The sequence below is a fragment of the Festucalex cinctus genome, chromosome 9 (genome assembly GCF_051991245.1).
Source record: "Festucalex cinctus isolate MCC-2025b chromosome 9, RoL_Fcin_1.0, whole genome shotgun sequence".
Classification (NCBI taxonomy): Eukaryota; Metazoa; Chordata; class Actinopteri; order Syngnathiformes; family Syngnathidae; genus Festucalex; species Festucalex cinctus.
In genome coordinates this window covers 4,005,643-4,031,963 of record NC_135419.1, presented here as the reverse complement: position 1 = coordinate 4,031,963, position 26,321 = coordinate 4,005,643, and the positions used below count along the sequence as shown (strand labels likewise).

The 26,321-nt window shown below is 40.3% G+C and overlaps 1 protein-coding gene across 3 annotated transcripts in view; it reads left to right on the top strand.

Moving 5' to 3' along the window:
* Window positions 1–26,158, top strand: part of afap1l1a (actin filament associated protein 1-like 1a) — a 32,253-nt gene extending 6,095 nt beyond the window's left edge. Inside the window, exons 1-19 of one of the 3 annotated variants that reach the window (XM_077531750.1) lie at window positions 5,711–5,887; window positions 12,640–12,765; window positions 13,648–13,731; window positions 13,816–13,895; window positions 14,252–14,399; window positions 14,648–14,743; window positions 15,323–15,537; window positions 15,640–15,819; window positions 15,964–16,047; window positions 16,564–16,639; window positions 19,110–19,214; window positions 19,286–19,497; window positions 19,600–19,745; window positions 19,853–19,922; window positions 21,138–21,252; window positions 22,626–22,793; window positions 24,336–24,511; window positions 24,579–24,704; window positions 24,838–26,158. In XM_077531750.1, the coding sequence (XP_077387876.1) occupies window positions 5,857–5,887; window positions 12,640–12,765; window positions 13,648–13,731; window positions 13,816–13,895; window positions 14,252–14,399; window positions 14,648–14,743; window positions 15,323–15,537; window positions 15,640–15,819; window positions 15,964–16,047; window positions 16,564–16,639; window positions 19,110–19,214; window positions 19,286–19,497; window positions 19,600–19,745; window positions 19,853–19,922; window positions 21,138–21,252; window positions 22,626–22,793; window positions 24,336–24,511; window positions 24,579–24,704; window positions 24,838–24,864 (2,265 nt within the window). In that variant the 5' untranslated portion in view covers window positions 5,711–5,856 and the 3' untranslated portion in view covers window positions 24,865–26,158. Of the gene's footprint in view, window positions 1–5,710; window positions 5,888–12,639; window positions 12,766–13,647; window positions 13,732–13,815; window positions 13,896–14,251; window positions 14,400–14,647; window positions 14,744–15,322; window positions 15,538–15,639; window positions 15,820–15,963; window positions 16,048–16,563; window positions 16,640–19,109; window positions 19,215–19,285; window positions 19,498–19,599; window positions 19,746–19,852; window positions 19,923–21,137; window positions 21,253–22,625; window positions 22,794–24,335; window positions 24,512–24,578; window positions 24,705–24,837 lie in introns of those variants that run through there. The other 2 variants (XM_077531748.1, XM_077531751.1) reach the window with 2 other exon arrangements.
* The last annotated feature ends 163 nt before the right edge of the window (window positions 26,159–26,321 follow it).

Sequence of the window (26,321 nt, the reverse complement as noted above, 5' to 3'; positions counted from 1 at the left end):
TTGTGAATTTAACATTTGTTAGCGTCGCAAGTGTTCGCCCCTCAGTGGGATACTGCACATCGATGCTATTCATTAGCCACTATCAAAAAAGCCGCCAACAACCTAACCTGGCAATAGCCAGATAGATATTGCGCTTCACTCGAGTGATTCCTCCGCAATATCCATCTGAAAATCTAGAAATGCACGAAGCTCCTCTCGCTGTTCAACATTCAACAAGGAAATGGTGAGTCATTCTGCGAGAACAGAATTAATTGTAGCGCCCATTCGTCCACGTTAGGTTTGTTTGTTAGCTCCGGCGTCGGCGCTGGCTTCCTGGTTTCATCACAGTTGCATAGCCCGCCCCCAAATACAATGTCGCTCTGTGATTGGTCGGTTCGGATTGGTGGAAATCAACGGGAGCGGTACAAGATGTATTCTCCGGAGTTTGTGAAGTCACAAATACCGTATCATACCGTATAATACCGTACGCCTATCGCACTGATTTTAAAGTGCACCCATCTGCACGTTTAGACCGCAATTTGCACTAGACACATGCTGGGCATGAAAATAAGGTCCTAAAATTTGTCATCTATGCTTATGTTAAACCAAAAAGTTAAATAAAATTAAAATAGAAATATATATATATATATATATATATATATATATATATATATATATATATATATATATATATATATATATACATACAATTGAAAAAAAGTGGAATTTAGTTAAATAAATTCACTAGTTGAGGATAAACTGCATTTTATTTCAAATAAAATACTGGAGCAGCACTAGTGGTACTATGTCTAGCCCACTGGCAAGAGGTTATGGGTTCCAATTGGTCCTGTGTGTGCATGAGTTTTCTCTTGGTAGTCAACAACACCCACAGATATTTGCATCCTATGCCAACTGAAACCACTTCCATCCAAACCAATTGTTCTTAAGAGAGGTAAGAATTGCAATTCAAGAGTGATATGTAATGTACTGTGCTGCGGAATGTAAATGCTGGAGGCACATTTGCAATCTTGAGATGAAACAGTCAGGTGAGGCTCGGCTGTCAATCATGTCATATTAAAACATTCTAAATAGTGCCGCTCACAACGTTCTCCCGCTTCTATTCTAATCAGTGTGAGATCATTGATGTATTTTTATAATAACCCGAAGCATCATCCTGAGTATAATAATAAAAAAAGAGTGGGAACAACATGCTTTTCCCCTTCCCTCATTAATTTGTACATCCTTCCCACTTCTCCAAACATGTTCCACATGTTCACATCACAAGCTGCTTACCTGCTGCTTGTTTTGCAATCTGTTGAAAAGTTTGAAGAGTTACAGCCAACTTTCTCTATGCTTATTCATAAACCTGGTGTACAGGAAAATGTCTTGGGACGGTAGTTTACTCATGGATGGATAGCTATTTTTTGCTTTAAAAAAAAAAGCTTTTGCACTAATGGCTCATTCTATTGTTTTGTCACTTTGTTGAATTACTGCGGTAGAAGCAAGAGCATTGAGTCCTATCTTGAAAAGGATCGAGAGTCACTAGGGACAGTACAGTCAAAGTGGATGCACGTCGGCGAACCGGAAGAGGAAACAGAAGGCCGGAGGTGATATGTGATGTCATCAACAGAGGGAGGAAGACCATCTCTATAGGGAGCACAGGGGGCATTCACATACCATAGGGTGGGTTCCAATTTCATAGCATTTTGTTGGCAGCATGAAAAATTCAATTAAATTGAAATAAAGGGGAGTCAACCCCCCCAAAAATTCTGGACAATAATATGTTCTATGCAGCCCCGCAAGTCTAAATACGATATTCTGGTTAAAATTGCCGTAGTGGATTATGAGTTAAGCAGCAAAATCCAGCAGTTTTCAATCAATATCAGAGGCGGCCATTTTGCCACTTGCTGTTGAGTGAAAATTACATCACAGTTGCTCAAGTAACAACCAATCACAGCTCAGCTTCAGAAAATATGTAACTTTTGGTGAACAACCTGGACTGTTTGTCAGTCAATCATAAGGAACATTCTTTTTCTTTGCATTTGACATGACAAATGATTTTTTTTTTTAATACAAACTGTTCACATTCAGAGATATTGAATTATTTTTCTACTGTTTTGCACATCCAAACGACGACGTCTACAAACATTTACATCCAAAACAAGCCACTAATTATTCTCCTTGTGAAAAGTATCAACCATAATAACAGTGTGGTAGCAATCTACCTTGCAGTGGAATGTAAACGCCAGAGGCGCATTTGAAGTCTTAAAAGGGAAGTCAGACGCAAGTCAAGTGTCAATCAGTTATGATTAAAATACAGTTGTTATACAGTCCTAGCCATATTTCCTGTTGAGCAGTGAGTGTTGATTTTTGATGTTTTGTGAGTGTGTGCGGAGTGCATCTGGCAGCCGCAGAATATGTTTGCTGTCGGCCTAACATTGAAAACATTCTACACACTGTCAACTATTTTTAACAACTAGATATATTAATTTACAGACACATGTTAAAGGCCCAGTCTGCCGGTTTCACTCAGGAAAATGCACTTTTTAAATACAGGATTTAAACAAACAAACTACTTCTCAATTTACAGATCTGGGCTTCTCTTAATGTGTGGTGGTGATTTTGTCCTAAACCCCCCAGCCTGTATTTTGCCATTTTGTGTTTGTTTTGTAAACAGCGGGACGTTTCTGTGGAAAGACAGTGTTTACACCCCTCCAGCCAATCGCAGAGCGGGGGGTGGCGTGTCGCAAACGGGGCCGGGGGAATGAGTGAATGAGTGAGACATGCCACCCCCCCCCACTCTGCGATTGGCTGGAGGGCTAGAAACACTGTCGTTCCACAGAAGCGTCCCGCAAAACAAACACAAAATGGCAAAATACAGGCTGGGGGTGTGGGGGTTTAGGACGAAATCACCACCACACATTAAGAGAAGCCAATAGCTGTAAATTGAGAAGTAGTTTGTTTGTTTAAATCCTGTATTTAAAAAGTGCCTTTTCCTGAGTGAAAACGGCAGACCGGGCCTTTAACTATTTCCCACAAGAATCAACAAGGTAGCAAACTGATAACTATCAATATTCAACACTAGTATTGCATTTTCAAATGAACTTTCGGAAATCACGCTGTCCCCTCACTGGTGAGCTATTTTTAGAACAGGCCTGGGGGTGACTCATGCGGTCCCTGGGTGCAACCGGTTGACGACCCCTGACCTCCTAGTGTAGTAGCAGAGGAGAATGAAAGTATTTGAAAGCCGTCGTGTTTAAGGCTTGAGAATGTACTGTCTCAGCAGCAGCCCATGAATGCCCAGACATGTCGTCTAGCCAGGAGATGAGAGCCGTCACTCTTGGGAAATGCCTGGAATCTGGAGAGGAGAGTGGGAGTGGACTGGTGGCACGAGCCGGTGAGACAAAAACATTGTTGGCACGGCTCACAGTGCAATTTGAAATGCCTCAACAACATCTGGCCATCTGCTCCCCCCCACCGCCAATGACGGCATCACACACCTTAAGGATGCAGCAGATTGGTGTTTTTTTTTTTTTTCGAAATGTTACCTTCTCCAGCTTGGCTTGTGATGTTAGTTCAGTAAGCCTCACGAGATATGTCTGTAAAAAAATGTCAACTTAACTATTGCTGTGACCATATGTAGACTTTTCACGAAAGTAAGCATTGGTTGTTTTTCACCTCCTGCAGACTTCAGCAACAAAGTCTCGGACCTGCAGCGCTCTTTCATGTCCGATCAGGTTTGAGAATGTTTGTTTATCCAACATGTCCAAAGACAATAAGGAAGGAGGGGAACTTCCAAGAAAAGCCCCGCAGTTTTCATTAGATACAGCTCTCCCAGGGAGATGCCTCCGGACCGTCAGACCTGTATTTGGTATTGTGGGCTGAACTCCTGGATTGACTCAAAAACATGACAACGAGCGTGCCTGGTTGGGCGTCAAGGTAACGTGCGTGTTTTATGGCGTAGTTTGCTTTTGCTGGCCCTCCTTGGCATCCGTCATCTTGTGAATTCATAGTTTAACTCTGGGGTTCAGAGGTCACGTTTGGTCACAGTGTGGAGGAGTTTTGAAATACCATAACCGAGCTTGACAGGGCGTGTCTGGTATTTGTCACAGTCAGAATAATTTCGGGTTTAGTTGTAGAAAACAAGCAGGTGAAAGCTAAATACTGTATCTTAATATTAATGCCTTTCCTTGAAAAATTCCCCTCTGCACTAAGCTGTTTTTTTTCCCTTCTTCTTTGTGAAATCTTTGCGTGCTTGAGCTCTCACAGTCTTAACAAAACAAGACCAAAGGTCAGTCAAGGTCCTCTGAGGCTGAAATGGTTGTTACACAGAAACAATTGGTGAAAAGGACTTAAAAGTGCTAGACCATTGCCAGGTACCCCTTTTGTTCAAAGTCTTCCACTCTTCTGGTAGGCTGACAATCTACAATACTTGGGCGTGTGCCTATACGATTTTATTTATTTTATTTTTTTGTCCATCCAGATGGATTTCAGAAAGACTTTTTACTGGCTCGAAATCACTGGTCTGGTTAATCCCAAAGGTGTGCGGGTAGGCTTGAGATGAGGATTCTCTAGTTCTTCCACACCAAGCTCACCCAAGCATGCTTTTCTAATTTGGAGGAGTTAACCTTTCGGCTAACCCACAATATGTGCATATATTTACAGAAGATAGGAACAATGAGTATTTTTATCCACTAAAGCCAGTCCTGGGTTATACCCCGCCTACTGCCCAAAGCCAGCTGAGATAGGCTCCAGCACCCCCCGTGACCCTTGTGAGGAATAAGCGGTCAAGACGATGGATGGATGGATGGATGGAAATTCAACTCACATTCAACCTAAAATGAAAATTAAAAAAAAAAGATCTTTTTTTGTGAATTTTTTTGAGGGGGGGCGGTCGATTACAGTAATCGATAGGCAACTCGGTTTTTAAAAAACTCGTTAGTGACAGAACTACTCTGGTATTACGGGAGGGAAAAAGGATAGAAAGTGGTCTCTGTTACCTTTTTGCTTCAGAAGTGGGGCAGACTACTCAAAGCGACTGCATAGGATAGGACGACTGCACGTATGGTTGTGGCTAGTTCACACTCATGATAGCACTTGACTTTTGCGGAAAATTGTATAATTGGCAAAATTTTAGAGTAACAGTATTGTCCTGTAAAAGGGGTCATTGAGGTTTTACGTCGTTTTGTGCCGGAGGGTTTCTGACTGTCACGTTTAGTATCGATGTTGGTGAAGGCGTGTTTGATCATGTCAGAGCCTGCAAGTCTGCCTCGGGACAAGAAGCAGCATTGAAAAGTTCCAGCTTGCCTCCCTCTCAGCTGACTCACCCGCTCCTTTTCTTTACCTCGCTTTTAAAAATAAAAGCACCTCCAATTCAAAATCATCACTTGGAATTGATTTTTATCTCCAAAGTGCAACTATGTCGGTTCTTATGTTAAATTGCAGATTCTGCCTATACTGTACTTCAATTAATAATACATTCTGAAGAAAAATTGTGAATAATAAAACAGGTAAAGGTTAACTAGTAGAGTGTGTAATTGGGAGTGAGGGACTATACCAGGTGCTGCCCAATCCTTTAGGATTAGATCAGACAGGGATTTAATAAGGACTCACACATACACAGCAGCAGCACAAACCCACTGCCCCCCCCCCAAAAAAAAATAAAAAATAAAAAAATGGGCAGATGGAGGGAGGGAGTGTCGAGATAACAGATCAGCGGGAGGAAGGGAGAGGAGGGACTGTGATTTCAGCAGCAGGCAGGCTGACTGGCTGGAGACCACCTCAACAGGCAAGCCAACAACACAACCAGGCCTCAACTCGGAATATTTCTCACACGATCAGCTTGTTGTTATGAATCAACCTCTGTGAACTGGGACCATGGTCGGACTCTCAGCAACTGCTGTAGAGGGTAAGCTTTGCCCAATGCTCTATATAACGTATTCCTGGACGAATTAGGGGTAGAAGCTTGTAGATCTTCACTTGAAAAAAAAAATAGGAGCTTTTAAATTGCAAGCAACACTGTGGGATTGTTGATATTCATTCAATAATGTAGTACCAACAACGGTCACTGAAATAAGTTGTCAAAATTCATAGTGACAAGTAGGGATGTCACAATAAGGGCAATATTGTGATATTAAAACTGCCACAATATCGTCGTCGTTATGTTCACAATATTTAAAAGGAATACACCTGTTAAAAAAAAGTCAGGTTGATTTCCATTTGTGCAGTTCTAGCACCCTCTAGTGGCTATTTTATTAGTGCAATTTAATTTTCATTAGGGATGTTTTGGCCTTCTATGTTTAAAATCTATGCTAATTGTTAGATAAAGGGGAACCTAATTTGCTTGTGAAGCGATCAATGTGCGCTTGCATTAGCAAGTAAGTGCCTCAATATTGTTATGAGAGATTGTAGGTGGTTTATATCCATTGCTGTAAATGTACAAAAACACAATATTGTGCTTTTTTTTTTTTTTTTTTAGTATGAGCTCTTTTTTTACAATATTGTGATTTTTTTTTTTTTTTAATATCGCCAATGCCCCCACAATATCGTGACAATATCGTATCGTGATGTTTGGATATCGTTACATCCCTAGTGACAAGCCACACAACTTTCTGCTCCGGAGTGAGTCTGCTTTAATTGCATCCGGCACAATGTATGCGTAATCTGGACAGGATGCAATGGAATCCCAAAACGACATTCTGCAGTGAAATGAGCTGCACGGCGTCAGAAAGCTTGGCCTGTCAAAAAAAAATAAAAATAATAATAAAAAAGCTTGGCCTCAGTCACATGTCAAAGCTTCGTCAACAAGAGAAAGAAATCATTGAATGCAGCGATGTTTGCTGAACAAAATCGTAAGTTCTTCCAGGGAGATACCTCTGGACTGTCAGATCTGTGTTTGCTATTTAGGTTAATGGTACAATCATTTTTGTCTTTTGTTTGTTTGTTTTTTTTTAATGTGATTTAATTGGATGACAATTTAAAAGTAATGTCTGATTTCATTAGGTTTTGCAGAAATTGTGAGATGATGCAGCGGACATAAACCCTGAAAACTAATTAAAACGAACTAAAATGAAAAATTCCAAAACTATAATAACCCTACTGCCATATTACAAATGAATTGGTTTATATACTGTAGCATTTTTCTAAATATGCAAAAGCACAAATAAATTATTTGTACAATTTTTAGGACTAAACACAATTTCTCTTCATAACATTATGTGGCCCTTGCGTCCTTCTGATTTTCTGTCTGTGGCCCTCAAATGAAAAAGTTTGGACACCCCTGCCGTGAAGCCATAAATGCACCAAACATTTGTTTGCTCGTTATATGAACCAAACTGTACTTCCAAGTGCGATTTGTGCTTTCGTAATGCTGCATTATTATGAAAGCGACCGATTGGCGCCTGAGCTCGGCTAATTGGGAAACTCGGGAGAGTCTCCGTGTCGCCAAATTCTTCTGTAATTAGCTGGAATATGCGCAACCTATTGTGAAACAGCGTGGCTGCTGAATGACTGAAGTGTCACCAAGCACAAAGGTCATCTGTGTGTGCGCGTTTGTGCGTAAGAGTGCGGCACACTCAGCAAATCCTATTAAGGAGCAAAACAACTCAGCTGAGGTCAGATTATTTTTCATATCAGGGTTTGTTGGATATGTTAGCACAGGTGCTCTGTTTGCTGACAGGATTCAACTCCCCAAACCTCCTCCCCCGCTTCTCCTCCCCTCATCCTTGCTGACTCCCTTTTGACAAAAAAAAAAAGTCTACGCATGCATCTTTATTGAGTGGCTGCACTTTGCAGAGTCTCGCACTGTTAACGAGGTGAGGAATGTGTGTGGTGTTTACCAGCAATTGTCATACGAGTGAGAGGAAGTCAATGTTTGACAGAGGCTAAAGCTTTTCAATAGCTTCAAGCATTCCTGCTGGGACAGCAAAGGAAGTGTGTGCGTGTTGATGTTTTTTTTACTTTGAAATGTAGGTATAAAATATCCTGCAAATATTTTAAGTGTCAACAATTTCAGGGTGGTAGAAGAAGATGAAGTTTTGTCCAGCTTTAATTAAAACTCGTGACCTACCGCTTACTCCGGTTTCCCTCTAGTGCTTTGAAAGACAAATACGCAAATTGTGATAAGCGTGTGCTGTTTTTTATTTGGATTTAGTCATAGTGGTTATTGAGTAGGGCTGGGTATTGCCGCCAACCTCACAATACAATACGTATCACGATACAGGGGTCACGATACGATACGTATCACGATACAGGGGTCACGATACGATACGTATCACGATACAGGGGTCACGATACGATACGTATCACGATACAGGGGTCACGATACGATACGTATCACGATACAGGGGTCACGATACGATACGTATCACGATACAAGGCGCACGGTACGATACGTATGGCGATACAGGGGTCACGATACGATACGTATGGCGATACAGGGGGTCACGATACGATACGTATCACGATACAGGGGTCACGATACGATACGTATGGCGATACAGGGGTCACGATACGATACGTATGGCGATACAGGGGTCACAATACGATACGTATCACGATACAGGTGTCACAATACGATACGTATCACGATACATATTTAGCCCAATACATGATCGTCAAGGTGCTACGTATCCCGATATTTTACATTAATTTTCTTCCATTTTATAATAACAGATATAATAACACAAAAACGTTTATTATTCTGGATGGCAAAAAACGTTTTTGTTAGTAGCTCTTCTGGTTTACCACCTAGCAGCATGCCTGCCTAAATGTATACGCACTGCAGAGCAGGGAGCAGTTTTCACAGACACACCGGGAAAATGTATTAATAGGCATGAGCCGATATATGCAAAAATATCAAAGTATTAAAGTTACAGCTTTAAAATGTGCTTGTTGGAAATATTTTGGGAAATAAAAACACAATTTTTTCATGTAACACATTTTATTTCATTTTTTTAAACAAAATATAGGACAATTGGTACATTGAGACACGTGCCATGTTATGTTTATAAGTACATAAATGTTGATATTCTTCCTCTGCTTTCATTTTTCTTAGCAAGAAACAGTGTCCAATGACTGGTGAGCTATTTTTGCATTAATTGAAGGCAATTAACTTCAAAGACGCTGCTGGTTTTTATTTTTTAGGTACAATGCAAGCTGAAAACATTAACTGCCTATTCAAAGTTAACGAGCAATGTCGATTCTGCCGCCTGCGTATCGATACGTGTATCGTAATGAGGCCCGCAACGATATATTGCCGTATCGATTTTTTGAGCATATTATTGAGGTATAGAGGAATGACTTCAGCAATTATCAAACCATATAATCATCTTTTTAAATCTTAGTGTTTTGGTTTTTGAGTTCTGTGTCCTTGATTAGTTTACGAGATTTGATTTAGTGCTGACTCGGCTCTAAATGTGCAGTGAATGAATCACACTGTGCATGGATTTTTTATTTATTTTTTTTGCTTCCAAGGTTAGGGGAAGCCCAATTTCAATCCAGAGCGACAATCCAAACAGCTGGAACCTTTGGCAAAGCGAGCGCTTTCACTCGGCCAAGTGATCCGACTCTCCCGAGCCTCCCAATCTCCCTCGCTTGGCCAATCACGTCATCGTGAGCGGGGTCAAAGTGGCTGATCTGTGCATGAATCACTTCTTCGTGCCACCTTTACGGGGAGTGAGCGCAAGCGTGCTTTTTGGTACAATAGAAGGAAATGTTTTTTAAAGGAGCAGTAAAGTGCGCACGCTACTAGCTTGTAGCTGCAGTTCTATTTCCATTTTTGACTTCATCATTGATGGTCCATTGTTTCAACCCATAGTAAGACATACCTCAGGAAAGTATTTCTGTTGCATTTAGGGGTGGGGCCTCCTTGCGCTTTCACACCACTGACAAAAATACATGAAAACTATCAAAAAGTAATTAATCCGCTCCTCAAACTTTCACAGAACTTATTTATTGTCCCACCTTACTTAAATACACACCGGGTCTTTTTGCCAAATGGCTGCCTTCCCAACAGATTTTTCTGGCTGAGCGACTGTCCCATGGCTGACCCCAACAAGATGCACGGTTCAGCAGGTCTAATGTTGTGTGCACTGTGAAAAGGAAGCAGGTAGGAGGGAGGTTTGGCTGGTGCTAGCTAGGTGGAAGAGTTTGTGTTATGGTACAGTGACAGGACAGTCCCATTTTGAGTATTGTGTCCTGAGTCCCGGTAGAGTTTGCTAGCCCCGTTTGTATTGTCCCACTTTTATGCAGGTCCCGTCTCGAGTTTTATTGTAGTCCAATCAACTAGCCAATTGTTTGGGCCAAGCGTGTCAATCACATCGTTGTCCTAGCAATTCTTATGACAAACTAATTCCAAAGGAATTTAACTGTTTAATTATTTCCTACATTTCTGTCCATTTTGTCATTTTTACGTTTATGGAATTTAACGGAATGCAGACATACCAAAACTTTTTTTTTTTTTTTTTTTTTTTTTTTTTTTTTTTTTTTTTAAAGGGCAATTGTTTTTCACAGGAAAGCAGCAATATGCCTCCCGTGTATGGGTAAAAAAAATAAAAAGAACAGCATCTCTCTTTTGAACTCTTAGATGACAAATGGACAAATAATGGCGTAAACCCTTTTTTTTTTCTTTTTTAATGTTTTTTTTTTTTTTTTTTTTTAATGGGGCGAGCTGGGATCGAACAGGCACCCGATGGTTTGGTGGCGCAGACTGCTACCAGTGAGTTGTTCTGGGCTGCTGACATTGCTGAGGAACTTATTTAAACGTTTAGGAAGTAAGATATGCAAAATGACCTACTTTTTTTTTTTTGTAAAAGTTTTTCAATATATAAAAATAACACACCAAATCCACCTTCTTTTTTTTTTCCCTGCACATCTCGCGATCAACTTGGGAGCAGTCCGCACTTGCCTGTGTCTAGCGTCAACACAGATATATAAGATATAGCAGGAATTCAAACAAAATGAACAGTGTCAACAAGTTCAGATGTGGGAATTATGGGGCATTATTTTCCAGCAGATGCTATCAGCTTTACTGTGATGCCGCTGCTTCGGTGTTGATTGGTTCGTAGGGGCCCCAACTATCGACGCCCACTGGCCGCAACATTAGGTACACTTGCAGAATCGTTTGAAATTCTGTTTTTCCAAAGATAATGCTAAGCTTTGATCGACTAGCCTCAGCAGGGTTCTCTGTTTTAATGAGTGCTGGAGAACTGCGCTGCATTAATCTGAAAGCTGTCACATTTCGGTTGCATTATTTACACTGACTTTTATCATTGGAGCTAATGAGAGTGCACTGGTGTGATGATACAGCTTCAGTGATCCAAGGCATTGTTGTTTCACCAGATGGGAATGATGGAGACTTGCTAAGAGGGGGGGGGATCTTCACCTGTATCATTACCACGCAACACTCTGCAAACAACATCTGTATTCTTTTTATTGACTGGACCGAGAGTTTTATATGTTGTGTTGTCACTATGACAACATACCACACTGAGGAGAGACTGAAGCAAAATGGAATTTGAGGGATTCAAAATGGAGGTAGGTTCAGATGTGTCTTTGTTTTCCTAAAACGGGGAGTAGAACATCTCGCACCGGCAGATGATGTGAGCGTTCCAATAAGTGTGTCGTTTCATGCGCTTTCAACTTCTCGGCCTTTGTGTGTGCAAGCCTTAAAACATCTCTCAACTTTCAGATCAAGATCACGTCATTAAAGGGAAAGCTTGGCCTGTGTTATAAAAGTGCTCTGTAATTTGTTATTCTTGTCACGAGCGCATATCTCGGCATACTGTCAAAGCTTTTGACTCATTTGCTCCCAATAACGTGTAAATACGTTTTTTTTAATGTTTTAAGTGTCCCAAAGTCGTATTTATCCGTTTTTTTTTTGTTTGTTTTTCATGCTAGAGCATACAGAAGGCTTTGATGCAGCCTCTCAACTGCAAAGAACGGTTGCAGAATTGGTAGTTATTACACAAACGGCCAACAGGTGGCAGCAGAGCAAAGGAGATCAACCAGGGCCACGTAGAAAAAGAGCTAAATTACTTAAAATTTTGAATAGATTTGTGAAAACTGATGAAACTTAGCTCTCTTCTAATGCTAATTGCTACAAAACGGTAACAGATAGAAACATACTTTTTTTTTCCTGATGAAAGAAGGGACTTTAATCTTTCTTTTGATAGGTTCCATTCTTTTATAGCAATAGAACACAATATTCTGTGGGCCTTGCAAAATCAGTCAAAATCCAGTAAAACAGCCGGGAGCGAACGGGATTGCGAAATGTGAAAATGGCGGCGAGTGAAAGAATTAATTTGGCGTCATAAGCGTTTGATTTTTGTCATTGTGTGAGCAAGCCATATTTCCAAGATAATAATGATGTTGGTGGTTCCTTTTTGGTTTGAAGATCAAACAGCTTGTTTTATCTTTCTCTGTTTTAATGAGGAGTTGCACGCATCTGTCCTGACTGTCACTCCATTCTTGTATTGTTTAGTCTGGCTCTTATCAGAGGAGGAGAGAGATGCTCACAGACGGTGAAGGTTAAAGGGTTAGAAAAGCAAAATATGTTGTGAAAGCAAAAAAGGAGCAGCTTACATGATTGTTTAGACATCCTTGCCTGACCTTTGCTCCGCTGATGCTCTGTGTATCCTCTGACATTTCATCTCCATGCAGCAATGGAGCGGTTGGTGAGTGAGCTGAGTGCACTCTTGAAGTTGTTGGATCAGGAGACCCTGAGCTCCTCCACACAGGAAAAGAAGACCTCCGTTTGGAACCTCTTGCAGCAGATACAGCCATCAGGTCGGCCACCAAGCCGATTTTGATTTGAATGAAACTTGGTGTACTTGTTGATAGTGATGGTATAACACTCCTTATTGTTGCTAAAAATGTACACCTCTTAAAGATTACATTTTATGGAAAAAAAACGTGTTTAGGTCACATATTCAGAAGGTCAAAAGTCAAAAGGTTACTGTATTTTCCGCACTATAAGGCGCACCTAAAAGCCTTCAATTTTTTGAGGATCCCGCCATCTTGGAACGCTAGCTAATACTAATCCTTGACCTCAGAGAAAATAATAAAACAGCTGTTTATTCATTTTGGGAGTGAATGGAGTTGTCAGAAAGCTGGTTTGTAATCTATTAATAAAGTTCGACTGACCTATCTGACTGTTTTGTTGACATTCCCTTTAGCGCAGCGCCATCTAATGGATGCGTAACGTAACCCCAGCCTCTACTGTAGCGCCTTATATATGGAAAAAGTTTGAAAATATGTCATTCATTGAAGGTGCGCCTTATAGTGCGGAAAATGCGGTACTAACATATGCACCAGACTCCTCAAAGAAACTTGTTGAATTCCCTTTCTAACAATATCTGTTGTGTGAAGATTGACCCACTCGTTCCTCAATACAAGGGTTCAAAGGAAGATGGCCACGCCCCTTTTTGACAAAAAATGTCCAAATTCGGCGGACTGATGCTCCCAAACCCGTGCTCCGATTCACCTATAATTTGAGATTTTGTGCTGTGCCGTCGCTATCAACAAGTACACCAAGTTTCATGAAAATCTAATTTGTCTTGGTTCAAATTTTCACTTGAGGAGTGATTTGGTATGGAACGATCCTAAGAGAAATACATAAAAAGGTGTTGCCCGAGCCACAAGTGTTCAAATGAGCCTTTGTTATTCCAGTTTCAGGAGCCGACTACATCTATGTGAACTCGGCAGTGTACAGGAATGGCACCAGCTTTGTGGAGTCCCTCTTTGAGAAGTTTGGTGCGTTTCAATTCCCGTACATTTACAGTACACAGGGCCTCCCGTTTCGTCTTGAAATTAAATACGAGTTGTTTTCACTTCCAGACTGTGAGCTTGGGGACCTAAAAGATGTTACAGACGATTTGAAGCTAGAAAAAGACACACAAAGTGAGAATTTGAAACAGGTCAGTGGCCTAATTTCATGCGCAGCCAAATGTTTTTTTTTTTTTTTTTTTTTTTTAAATTGGAACTGGCTTAGTTGTGTGATATTTGACTCTCCACATCATTTAAAATCTATGCTAGACTTTCAGCCTTTCTTTTCCAAAACTAACTAAGTGAGAGAAGATTGCGATGTGTACATGATTGAAGAGGCTTTAGGGAATACAAGACGACGTATTCCATGTTGCGGGGTTTCCCACATGCTCATCGCACTGTAAATGAAGAATTAGGACCCCACCCAGTTTATTCTCTGTATCTCTTTGATGGAGTAGCCCCTTCGGCTGGGAACATACAAATCACTCAAACATTTTTATCTTCCTAGCTCACCTCCAAGTGCTGCGGCGAGTCCTCAGCCGGGCATTCAGCTGACTCACCTCCCCCTCTGCCCACAACACCTCCGCCTGAGGAGTATTATGAGGAGGCAGTGCCACTCGGTCCGGGCAAGATGCCCGAATACATCATCGCGAGAGGTAAACGTCTTTCGTGCTCGACTTAACATTTTGTCCATATTGATTTCTTTTTTCGATCAGACATTATAAATGGATACATTTAGCACATAATTACGTATTAACAAGGTGCTTCTTGTGATTTAAAATGCTTCAATTTAGTGGCAGATTTGTAGTAGTTCATTTCAAACTTCATGTGAACTACCAACTTCAGGTTTCAAGAAATGTGCCTTAGCAATTGTGAAGGAAAAAAAAACTGTATTTGTTTGCAGTTCGACCGAGCCCTCCCAACTCCATAGAGGACGGATATGAAGATGCAGACAACAATTACCCAACTACTCGCATCAACTCCCATCGTAAAAACTCCTGTAAGTTAACTCATTTGCTCCCAATAACGTATAAATACGTTTTTTTAAGTGTCCCAAAGACGTATTTATACGTTTTTTTGGTTTGTTTGTTTTAATGCTAGTGCATACAGAAGGCTTTGATGCAGCCTCTCAACTGCAAAGAACGGTTGCAGAAATGGTAGTTATTACACAAACGGCCAGCAGGTGGCAGCAGAGCAAAGGAGATCAACCAGGGCCAGCTAGAAAAAAAGCTCAATTACTTACAATTTTAAATAGATTTGTGAAAACTGATGAAACTTAGCTTTCTTCTAATGCTAATTGCTGCAAAACGGAAACAGATAGAAATATACTTTTTTTTTTTTTTCCTGATGAAAGAAGAGTTTTTAATCTTTCTTTTGGTAGGTTTTATAGCAATTGAACACAATATTCTGTGGGCCTTGAAAAATCAGTCAAAATCCAGTAAAACAGCCGGGAGCGAACGGGATTGCGAAATGTGAAAATGGCGGCGAGTGAATGCGTTAATACATAACACCCGCCCGTATCTAAATGTAAATCATGGAAAATATTTTGACGTACCCTGCCTCTCCTCTGCTGTCTCAGACAATGATTCCGACGCTCTGAGTAGCTCCTACGAGTCCTATGAGGAAGACGAGGAGGAGAGGAGCCCCGGTGTGCCACTCACACATCAGTGGCCCTCCGACGAGAGCTCCATGCCCCCGACCAGGGACTGTCGCATCTGTGCCTTCCTGCTACGCAAGAAACGCTTCGGCCAGTGGGCCAAACAGCTCACGGTTATACGAGAGAATCGATTGCAGGTTGGTTAGTCAATGCAGGAAAAAGAAGACACATTTACATCTATATAGAATTCTATCCAATATTTTGCAGTCATTTTTACTATTATCGGTGTCATTGCGCAGTGTTATAAGAGCTCCAAGGATACGTGCCCTTACGTGGACCTGCTGCTTCCCCAATGCACTGTGGTGTACGCCCCAAAGGACAGCAAACGGAAGCACCATGAACTCCGGTTCACCCTCCCCAACGGAGATGCTGTGGTGCTCGCTGTGCAGAGTAAAGAGCAAGCGGAGAGATGGCTCAGGGTAACTGCAGCATGATTTAATGCATTAACTATAATCGCCCACTCCATTTGGTAATGGAGTCATTTTGGTCATAATAGCCGATGATGTTTATTGTGTTTAGTATTTGGTAGAGATGGTTTGACTCGACCACATGATCCCTTACAGGTTGTCAGAGAGGTGAAGGGTCAATGCACTGCGCCGGAGGTAGCCGCGTCCCCCGTCATTCTGAGGAAAAGCGAACTTGACCAGGTGAGTCAAAAGGTGGAAGGAATTTGATGTGTCATTTGCACCCGCAAATTATAACTTCCTTTTCACAGCTGCGGCGAAGAAAAGTCAGTGGCAAGCAGCAATTGTGTTGTCACCATGAATTCGCCTAATCAATTATATGTCAGCTGCAGTTGATTGACAGCACAAAGACAAGATGTTATTAAGTGATTTTTAAGACATCGATAATGGGGTTGGAGGTGACTCACCTGTTGGACTGAGTTCTGATAGGAACCATAAATTTAAGCCAACAAAGGGAGGGTCGGAATCCAAAGTCATGTGTTTGTGGTGGGCGCTACACGTGAGCAAAAACAAAGAATGAAAGTGAGGGATCCCACTCGTGCGAGACAAAACAAGTGGAACGGGAGCACAACACACTAACCCCAGATTGCTCCCGAAGACTCGAACAACACACTTGCTTGTAAATCATGAAGGTTATTGAGTTGAAGTGTCTCACTAAATTCATCCATTTGTCTGTATGCGTGTGTGCGTTTTCCTCAGAGGTTATCTGCAGAGAGGAACAATTCCGATTCCGACAGCGTCGGCGTATCAACAGGGGAGAACGTTAGAGAAAATGGTGAGAATAAGTCATGAATGGAGCTACTTTTTTTTTTCCTTTTCTTTTTTTTATTTTTTTAGTGAACATATTTGGCAGTTGCAGCAGGATGTGGAAATTGCTTCTTGCTGATAGATTGATGATAAGAATTAGGGGTGTGAATTGCCTAGTACCTGACGATTCGATTCGTATCACGATTCACAGGTCACGATTCGATTCGATACCGATTAATCCCGATACGAATTTATAAGTCGATTGTTGCGATTTTTTTTCATTCATATTTAGAAAATACTAATCAGTAAGCTTGTAGAGTGTAAGATTTATATGAAAATGTATTATTTATTTATCTGAAATTTCAGTCTTATAGAGGTTGTAATCTGTTTCATGTTTGAACAGCATTAAAATAAAAATATTAAGGCTTAATGTGCCGTTCATATAACATTCTTCCATGCTCAAGGTGTGAATCCTAAAAAAAAAAAAAAAAAAAAAAAAAAAAAAAAAAAAATCGATTCTGCCGATTATTGAATCGATTCGAGAATCGCGCGATGTAGTATCGCGATATATCGCCGAATCGATTTTTTTTTTTTTTAACACCCCTAATAAGAATGATAGGCTGACTGGCCAAAAACCCAATACCGGGATTTGACTAAATCCCTTTTTGTCGAGCCAGTCATGTCGCCACATGAGCTTCTCATTCCTTCATTGAATGAATGAATACCTTTATTGTCATTGTAAATAGATAAATACAACGAAATTAAAAACGCCGCTCCAGTAAAGTGCTTCATCTTTAAAACCACCATTAGAACCATACACAAACACAAATTTAAGAAATAAATACTAGGGGTGTTAAAAAAAATCAATTCGGCGATATATCGTGATACTACTAAAAAAATCGATTTTTTTTTTTTTTTTTTTTTTTTTTTTTTTTTTTAAGAGCTCAGAATTGTTTATTCGGTAGTCTTACCGATTCAACGTCTTATCATCATTGCCTTTTTTTTGTGTGTGTGAATCGATTTTTAAACTTCCATTTTTAATGGAAAAATATTCAACAAAACGTCTGACTTCGGGTTAGGATTCACACCTTAAGCATGGAAGAATGTTATATGAACGGAACATTAAGCCTTAATATTTTATTTTAATGCTGTTCAAACATGAAACAGATTACAACCTCTATAAGACTGAAATTTCAGATAAATAAATAATACATTTTCATATAAATCTTACACTCTACAAGCTTACTGATTAGTATTTTCTAAATTTGAATGAAAAAAAATCGCAACAATCGACTTATAAATTCGTATCGGGATTAATCGGTATCGAATCGAATCGTGACCTGTGAATCGTGATACGAATCGAATCGTCAGGTACTAGGCAATTCACACCCCTAATAAATACTAAGAGCACCCATTAGTTAAAAATACTACTTATGGCTGTTTAAAAGAGTTACTACACTCTGGGAAAAAACTGTCTCTGTACCTACTAGTCCTGGTTTTAAGGCACCTATAACGTCTCCCTGAGGGCAGTAACTGAAAAAGTGCATTGGCAGGGTGAGAAAAGTCCTTTGCTATTTTTCCAGCTTTTGAGACCAGTCTACAATTTGCAATTTCTTCTAATGAAGGAAGGGAACAGCCAATGATTTTCTGTGCAGAACTGATGACTCTCTGTTGTTCCTTAAAGAATCATATGGGAAAAGTTGTAGCTACGTGTTTGGGGGTGTAGGTTCAAATCGCTGACTTTTAATGCTACCACGACCCTGAGCAGGGTATATGGTTAGTGTTAGGTCGATAGAATTATTTTTTTTAACCGATAACCAATATTTCAAACCCATATTCATTTGCAGTAAAAGATAAAATATTAGTTTCAAAATAAAAAAATATATCTATGTCAGTACTTTTTTTTTTTTTTAAATGTATAAGAATTACAAGAATTTACAGTTTTATTTAAAAAATTATATCAAAAATTTGAGGGAGCTTCATGGGTCATCAGCATAAAGTTTTCTGCTATAAATAGTTTTCCAAATTTCAACATAATTTCTGAATTTAATTTTTTTTAAATAAAGTGTAGGGATTTCCCAGTGTCAGCATCATTTTTTTTTCTAAAGTGAAAATGTAAAACAAATCCATAAATGAAAAATTCCCTATTATCTTCCTAAGAATGCATGCGAATGTTGCTAATTTGAGGTTTTCGTCAGGGTATGTAAAAGGTTTCAGAAGATCTTCACAGACAGTGAAAAATTGTCTGAATATGTTGGAAATGTCTTTGCGACAAGTTAAAAACTGTCTGTGAACCTCTTGCAAATCCTGATGGAAACCCCAGTGAGATATCAGCTTTATCAGCTAATATACCAAATATTGGCACCCATAAGGTGATAAAGGGTCGAAATGGATGGAATCTGTTTGTTTCTACAAATGTTACTCTGTTACAATCAAGTACTGATTTCAATTGATTTTAAAAAGTATGTTCAACTAATTCTTTCTGATTTCCAATGCAGGTAAGGTGAAGCGTGGAGCCTTCGCTGCAGGTCGAAAGATCACACGCATCATCAGCTTCTCAAAGAAGAAGACTTCTCGGGCGGCCTACAACGACCCTCGACAAGGTCGGTGGCCGCGTTGCTGTTTTCTCACGAGCTCACCTCAGAGTTCACCTCATTATTTTTCCCACGTTCAGGTTATCTGTCGGTGCTCGTCAACCAAGAGTGGCAGGAGCACTGGTGCTGCGTGTGCCGAGGCTTCCTGCACTTTTACCACGACAGGGGCGACCATCAGACCTCCTTGCCCTCCCTGCCACTGCATGGCTGCGAAGTGGTGCCAGGCCTGGGACCCAAGCATCCCATCGCCTTCAGGATATTACGAGCAAGCACCACCGTGGCTGCTCTTGAGGTGGGAAGTGTCGAGCGTTGTGATTTAACCAGCATAAAGCGCTTTAAAGTTTAAAAGAAGTGACCTCCTCCTACTGATTGAATGTGTTCTGCGGATTTTCAGGCAGCCAACTCTGAGGACCTTGGCAGATGGCTTGGAGTTCTCTTGGCAGAAACCGGCTCCACAACAGATCCGGAATCGCTACATTATGACTGCGTCGACGTGGAGACCATTGCTAATATCCGCAATGCTGCTCGCCATTCCTTCCTGTGAGTGACGCTTTTAGGGTTAAGAATGGGCCGCTGCTAACATTCGGGACCCCCCTTTTGACCTAACGCAGACGTTATTTCTTCCCCGCGCTCGGATGCTTATGTAGGTGGGTCACGTCGTCCGGAATTAACACGGACTCCAGAACATATGATGAGGTCCCCAATGAGGATGTGCAGGTGGGAGATGGACACACGTTTCTTTTGAAATTAGTATCATAAATACATTTACTGTATACAGGTGTCTCTCAGTAAATGTGCATATTGTGAAAATTGTAATCGATTCACTAAAATGTATTTATTTATTTATTTTTTAATGATTTTGATGATGGGCGACACGGTGCTTGAGTGGTTAGCACATCCGCCTCCCAGTTCTGAGGACTCGGGTTCGAGTCCAGGTTCCGGCCTTCAGATGTCCGCGTGGGTCTTCTCCGGGTACTCCGGTCTCCTCCCACATTCCAAAGACATGCATGGCAGGTTAACTCATTCACTCCCAAAAACGTATTTATACGTTTTGTAGGTTTTTGTTTGCTAGAGTTTTTGTATGAAGGCTTTTATGCAGTTTCTGACTTGAAGTGGTTGCTTAAAACGACGGTAGTTATTACAAAAATAAATAAATAAATAAACAACAAAAAAAAGGCCAGCAGGTGGCAGCAAAGTATAAGAGATCAAACAGGTCCATGTTGCATCAAGCTCTTTTTCCCAGTATTTTCAACAGGTTTGTGAATAATGATGAAACGTAGCTAATTCTAATGCTAACTGTTACAAAACATAAAAATTGTTAAAAAATATACCATACCTTTTTTTTTTTTTTTCTGATGAAAGAAGAGACACATTTTTCTTTTGGTAGCTTCCATGTTTTTATAGCAATAGAACATGAAAATGGCTGGGAGTGAATGAGTTAATTGGATTCTCCGAATTCTCCCTAGGTGTGCGCGTGAGTGTGGATGGTTGTTCTTCTCTGTGTGCCCTGCGATTGGCTGGCAACGAGTCCAGGGTGTACCCTGCCTACTGCCCAGAGCCAGCTGAGATAGGCTCCAGCACCCCCCCGCGACCCTTGTGAGGAATAAGCGGTCAAGAAAATGGATGGATGGATGGATTTTGTTGATAGACAACACAGTGTCCTCGTGGTTAGCACATCTGCCTCACAATTCCGTGCGTGAGGAAAAACAGCCACCAGAGTGGTGGCAAGAAGGCGAAGGGGTCGCGCTAGTTTAACAGCCCGTAAACCCCTCATGTCAGTCCACTGACATGCATTTAAATGCACGCTTCTCACCACCTCCACATGGACACGCCTCCTTTGTCAGAAGTCAATAAATCTAAACGTGGCTTCACTTACGTGGCCGAGTCTTTCAACTTTTTTTTTTTTTTTGTGTGTGTGTTCTTCCACTCCAGTCAATGGAGAGCCGCCGGCAGCAGTGTGGGAATCAAGGGAAACGGCGCTCCAGTTTCTCCAGCAGCGATTCTGACAAAACCAAACCGTTGAACTCCCTCAAGCGAACAGGTTCAAGTAAGTATTTGGTCGGATTTCCGAATGAACTCGCGTGGATGTGTGCTGAGCATACGTATGGCAAGTTTAGGGGGCCTGTACACATTACAGTTTTTAACCAGCAATTAAAAAGCAAATCAGTTTGCCCATCTGTGGGCCTGGAAACGCAAATGCTTGAAAACATCTATGTTTGTTTTTTTGTTTTGTTTTGTTTTTTAAAACAAACATCATTAGTGCTTCTATTTAACACTGAAAACAGTTCGGGTTAGGTGAGTGACGCGCCGAAGTATCTGGAGCTAAAATATCAGACTACATCACCGTTTTGTTTAAGTTGTTCAAGATTTATAAAGTAAAAACAAAACAAAACAAACAAACAAACAAAAAAAAAAGCAAAGAATTATAGTAAAAAAAAAATGCATTTACTGTACTGCCACTGTTGTATTCTTGCATTAGTTCCTTTTTTTTTTTTTTTTTTTTTTTTTAAGCCACCTCTTCATGTAAGAAGCTGCATCAAAGCCTTCTGTATGCTCATACATTAAAAAAAAAAAAAAAAAAACGTGTTAATACATTTTTGGGAGTGAAGGACAAAATATTAAAAAATGTTTTTTGGGTTTGAATGACTTAAAGAGGTTAGGCACCCAGTTGGTGATCATGTTCAGAGTTTTGGTCACTCTTGGCTGGGTAAGCATATTACATATGATTGCAAGCTGGTGTGAACGGGGGATGGATCATTTTGACAACTGTAACTTTTTAACATAAAACTTTCCAAAAACCACGATGAAAAGTTTACATTTTCGCTATGTTGTCATGGATATGTACCCCCCAAAAAAATGTTCTTGCTGGCCTGAAAGACGTTTTACAGATGCTACATCTTAATCATACCTAACGGAGGAATCCCAGATGACCCTCGACTGGTGCTTACCAATGCTCCGTTTGTAATAAAACAGAACATCAGCTTCTATCTGCTTCCAAGTTCCCGTGTCCCGTCTCACTTTCCATCCAGGATCTCCACTTCTCACTTGCCGCTCCCATGTGCGCCATTGTGTCCTTTGGCTGCTCTCCCACAAATAGGGAAGATGAGCATTCTTGGGTTAGCAACACGATATCGGCGTTGTCCTTTCTTTCTCTCTCTCAGGGCTTTGCGTTAACATTGCGATACTTCAAAGAAGGAGTGAGCGCGCTTCAATGCGGACAGCTTCAGGATGTAACACGAGAGTTATTACACACATTAGATTCGCCGTCTCGCCCCATGACCTTTACTTCGGGTGTGTGTCACATTACATCATGAGCTTATCATCGAGGTTGATTATGTTCTTATTGTTTTTATTTCATGAACGTGTCATTAATACGCGAGAAAAGATAAATAAATGCTCTGGTTTGACATCGCTCCTCAGACTGTAACCAGTACGGAAGGTATGGGAAAACACGAGCGGAGGAGGATGCTAAGCGCTACCTGAAAGAAAAAGAAGAGCTGGAAAAAGAGAAGGATGGGATCCGAAATACCCTCTCAAACCTGCGACAGGAGAAGCGAGGGCTGAAGGAACAGCTGCAAACGGCTTCTGGTAAGAAGAGCCGAGAAAGATCAAAAGAAAAGGGAAAAAGATATCTTTATTTTGGTCCTTGCTTGAACTTGTATGTCGAAATCCTGCAAAAGCTTGCATGTCGAATGGGTCTGCGCTGTCTGACCTCCATAAACCCAGATTATTTTCCAGTGAGTGGGAACAGAATTTAGCCTGCAGGGATGAATAAAACATCAACAACATGACATTCCTAACTTATTTATTAATTTCCTCAAGTTTAATATTCAGTCTTATATTCCGATTGTTTCAAGTCAAAACTGAAACATCCTTCTATAAAAATCGTCCATTTTCAATAGAAAGTATGTAAAAGTGTTAGTAAACAATTTTATTATTAAATTCATTGAACTATTTTTACAATGTCAGTATAAACTTTATAGCCAATTCATTAGGTAATTGATTGATTGACGTCTTTATTTTGAACGTAAACATAAAACAGTAATCTAATGCTGCATTCGAGGAAAGTGGGAAGTCGGATTTTTCCGACTTCAAACCAGGAAGTGTGTACGGGAACACCCCCTTGTAGTTGAAAATCCCACTTGCGTAGTCGGTGGTGGGGGGGGTTACCCCAATTTCACCCACTGACTTCATCGTGTCGTCATGGTGAACTACCGAACTGTGTGGAACGCTTATAAAATAAAAAAAAATAAAAAGAAAAAAAAAAGAAAACAATAAAAGAAGCAAAATTGGGAGAAGTCAAAGTCAAGTTTGTTGGAGGTCAAAATGTGTTTTGAGGACCAGGAAAAAAAAAAAAAAAAAAAATTATCACAATCCACCATTTTGGTTGTTTACTTTCGCCACAAACGCTTTCAGGTTGGAACTGGGAGAAGCCAGCTGACTTCTGACCTTCCTCGAATGCAGCATAACTCGTAATCTACGAACTGTATCAAATATGATGCCTTTAATAATATAATGACAAAACAAGATTAAGGTAACAACAGTAATGACAAGTTATTTTTACACACACCAGTATTGGTCTGCAAATAGGCTTGTACTGACCCGTAGGCAGTATTGTGACCCGTTTTGGGCTTTTTGGTGGTTCTGAACAAGTAATTTCAAAATAAGATACTGATTACGGGCTACAAAAAAAAAAAAATACTGATTCATCTATGTCATATAGACAATAATAATAATAATTCTAATAATAATAATAATATATTGGGTTAATTATTTGGTTAGCTAGAGACTAGCATGGTTTGTAGCTTATGTATGTAGGCAACAATTACTGTCAGGTTCAGACCAGAATGGGTTTAAGTGGAGAAGAGGAGAAGCTCCTGCTTCTGCTCTGACAGGACAAAAAGCCGCAACTTCCGACAACCAGCGGTAGGTGTCGTGAGAGACGCGTGTGCGTCCAGCCAAGCTCAACTTTTTTGGCACTATCTCCTCTTCTCAGTTTTGCTATTCAATGTGTTTTGATGAGGCACAAAATGCTATTTTTTTCCCCTCACAAACTGCAATGTGAATCTGCTTTATTATAAGGCTTAGTTTTGTTATTGTAACCCTCAAGTGTACTGTATGTGTCTCCAGAGAAGAGATGCGTCCTCTTGAACCAGCGTGTGTCCCAGCTGGAAGAGGCTTGCCGGGCTAAGGAAGCAGCGCGAGTGGACCTGGAACTGCGACTGTCCGAAGTGAAAGAAAATCTCAAGAAAAGCCTGGCAGGTGGCGCCTTGGGTGCACCCGTGGAAAGCGTCCCACCTGTCAAGGTATTTTAAACGGAGGATTGGTCAGCATTACCCGCCCCAGCCTATATGATGTATTCCTTGTCTATAGGGGTCCAGGAAGAAAGCGCATAATATCTACAGTGACAGCTTAGCGGTAAACTGTGCCGCGGAGATGCGCAAGCGACCCCCTTCTGTGTATGCGTCATCTTCAGGAACTGTCATGCAGAAGGCAAAGGTAATGTTACATTCACTTCCTGTGCTCACCTGACATTCAGCAAATGATACAATCATTACAGCCAATATTTAATGTCCAATTTATTTGTAAAACATTTTTTTTTCCTTCGATTTTTTGTGATCTATTTTTACAGGAATGGGAATCAAAGAAACAAACTTAAAGGCAGCATCTTCAGAAGTACTTAAAATCATTGGAACTGATTTACAGGATGTAAACTTGCAGCCTGCCATCCTGCCAAGGATAATTTCTCACCAGCATCCAGAAGCACAAACGTCCAAGTCAATGTTGTAATGAAAGAAAACAGCCACTAGGTGGAGATAAAATCTTGTTGAATGCTTTTTGTACTTCAGCGTCTGAAAGGACTTTCACATTTCAGAAATCCAAAGACTCGAATAAAAAGGTTCAGCCTTAAATAATGCAGATCAAATGAGACGTGTCGGGTATTGGAAAGTTGCAAAGCGTAGTGCAGTGTGAATGCATGCAAGTGTAAGATTATATTGGCTCAAGGGGTTATGGTTTTGTTTGGGAAAAGACAGATTATAAATGTGAGGTGTTGTGATAAGATGATTGATAGTAGATAAAGTCACAATGTGCCTTTCAATTTCTGTTTTTTTTTTTATGACTACTTTTTTCCATGTTTTGAGCTTTGTCTATAGTTCATGTTGGAGTTTTCATAAGGCTCCTGATAACACAATCACATCCTGCATCAATTTACACATATCCTAAGGCATAAATGATCATTGCCATTGATAGGTGAGCCATTCATCAAGAACTGTGATGCGAAAATGTAACTCAATCTGTCAAAAGTGGGGAAATTTGTACCTTTTTCATTTACCTGCAGAACCTGTGGTTGACTTTTGCACTTTAAGATTCTCTGACCTGGGTGTCTACAGACCCTGAGAGTCATTAAATGGATTCTAGTTATAGCCATAGACACGTATTTTAACTCATTTGCTCCCAAAGACGTATTTATACGTTTTTTTAGGTTTTTTTATGCTAGAGCATACAGAAGGCTTTGATGCAGCCTCGGAACTGAAGAAAACGCTTGAAGCATTGGTAGTTATTACAAAAACAGCCAGCAGGTGGCAGAAGAGTATAAGAGATCAAACAGAGCCATGTTGCAAAAAACTCTTTTCCCCACTGTTTTGAACAGATTTGGGATCAAACTTAGCTATATTCTAATGCTAATTGCTGCAAAACTGAAACAAATAGAAATATACCTTTTTTTTCCTGATGAAAGAAGAGATGCTATTTTTTTTTTTTTTTTTTTTTTTTGGTAGATTCCATGTTTTATAGCAATTGAATACAATACTCTGTGGGCCTTGAAAAAGCAGTCAAAATCCAGTAAAGGGGTTGCTTCAGTGAAAATAGCCTGAAGTGAATGAATTAATAACATTACAATGATGATCCAGTTTATGAAGATACACAATTATTAAATGCAATTTTCTTTTGTTTTTATGCAGCTTATTTTTCCACTTGTTCATTGTTCAGGTTCCCGCCTGCTTAATCCACTTAATGTAGCAGTATGAAACAAGTTTTAAGGATTGTTATCGTTGTTACGTTAACACAAATGAGATTTATTTTCCGCATTTGCTCGCCCTGAAATTATAATAGCCT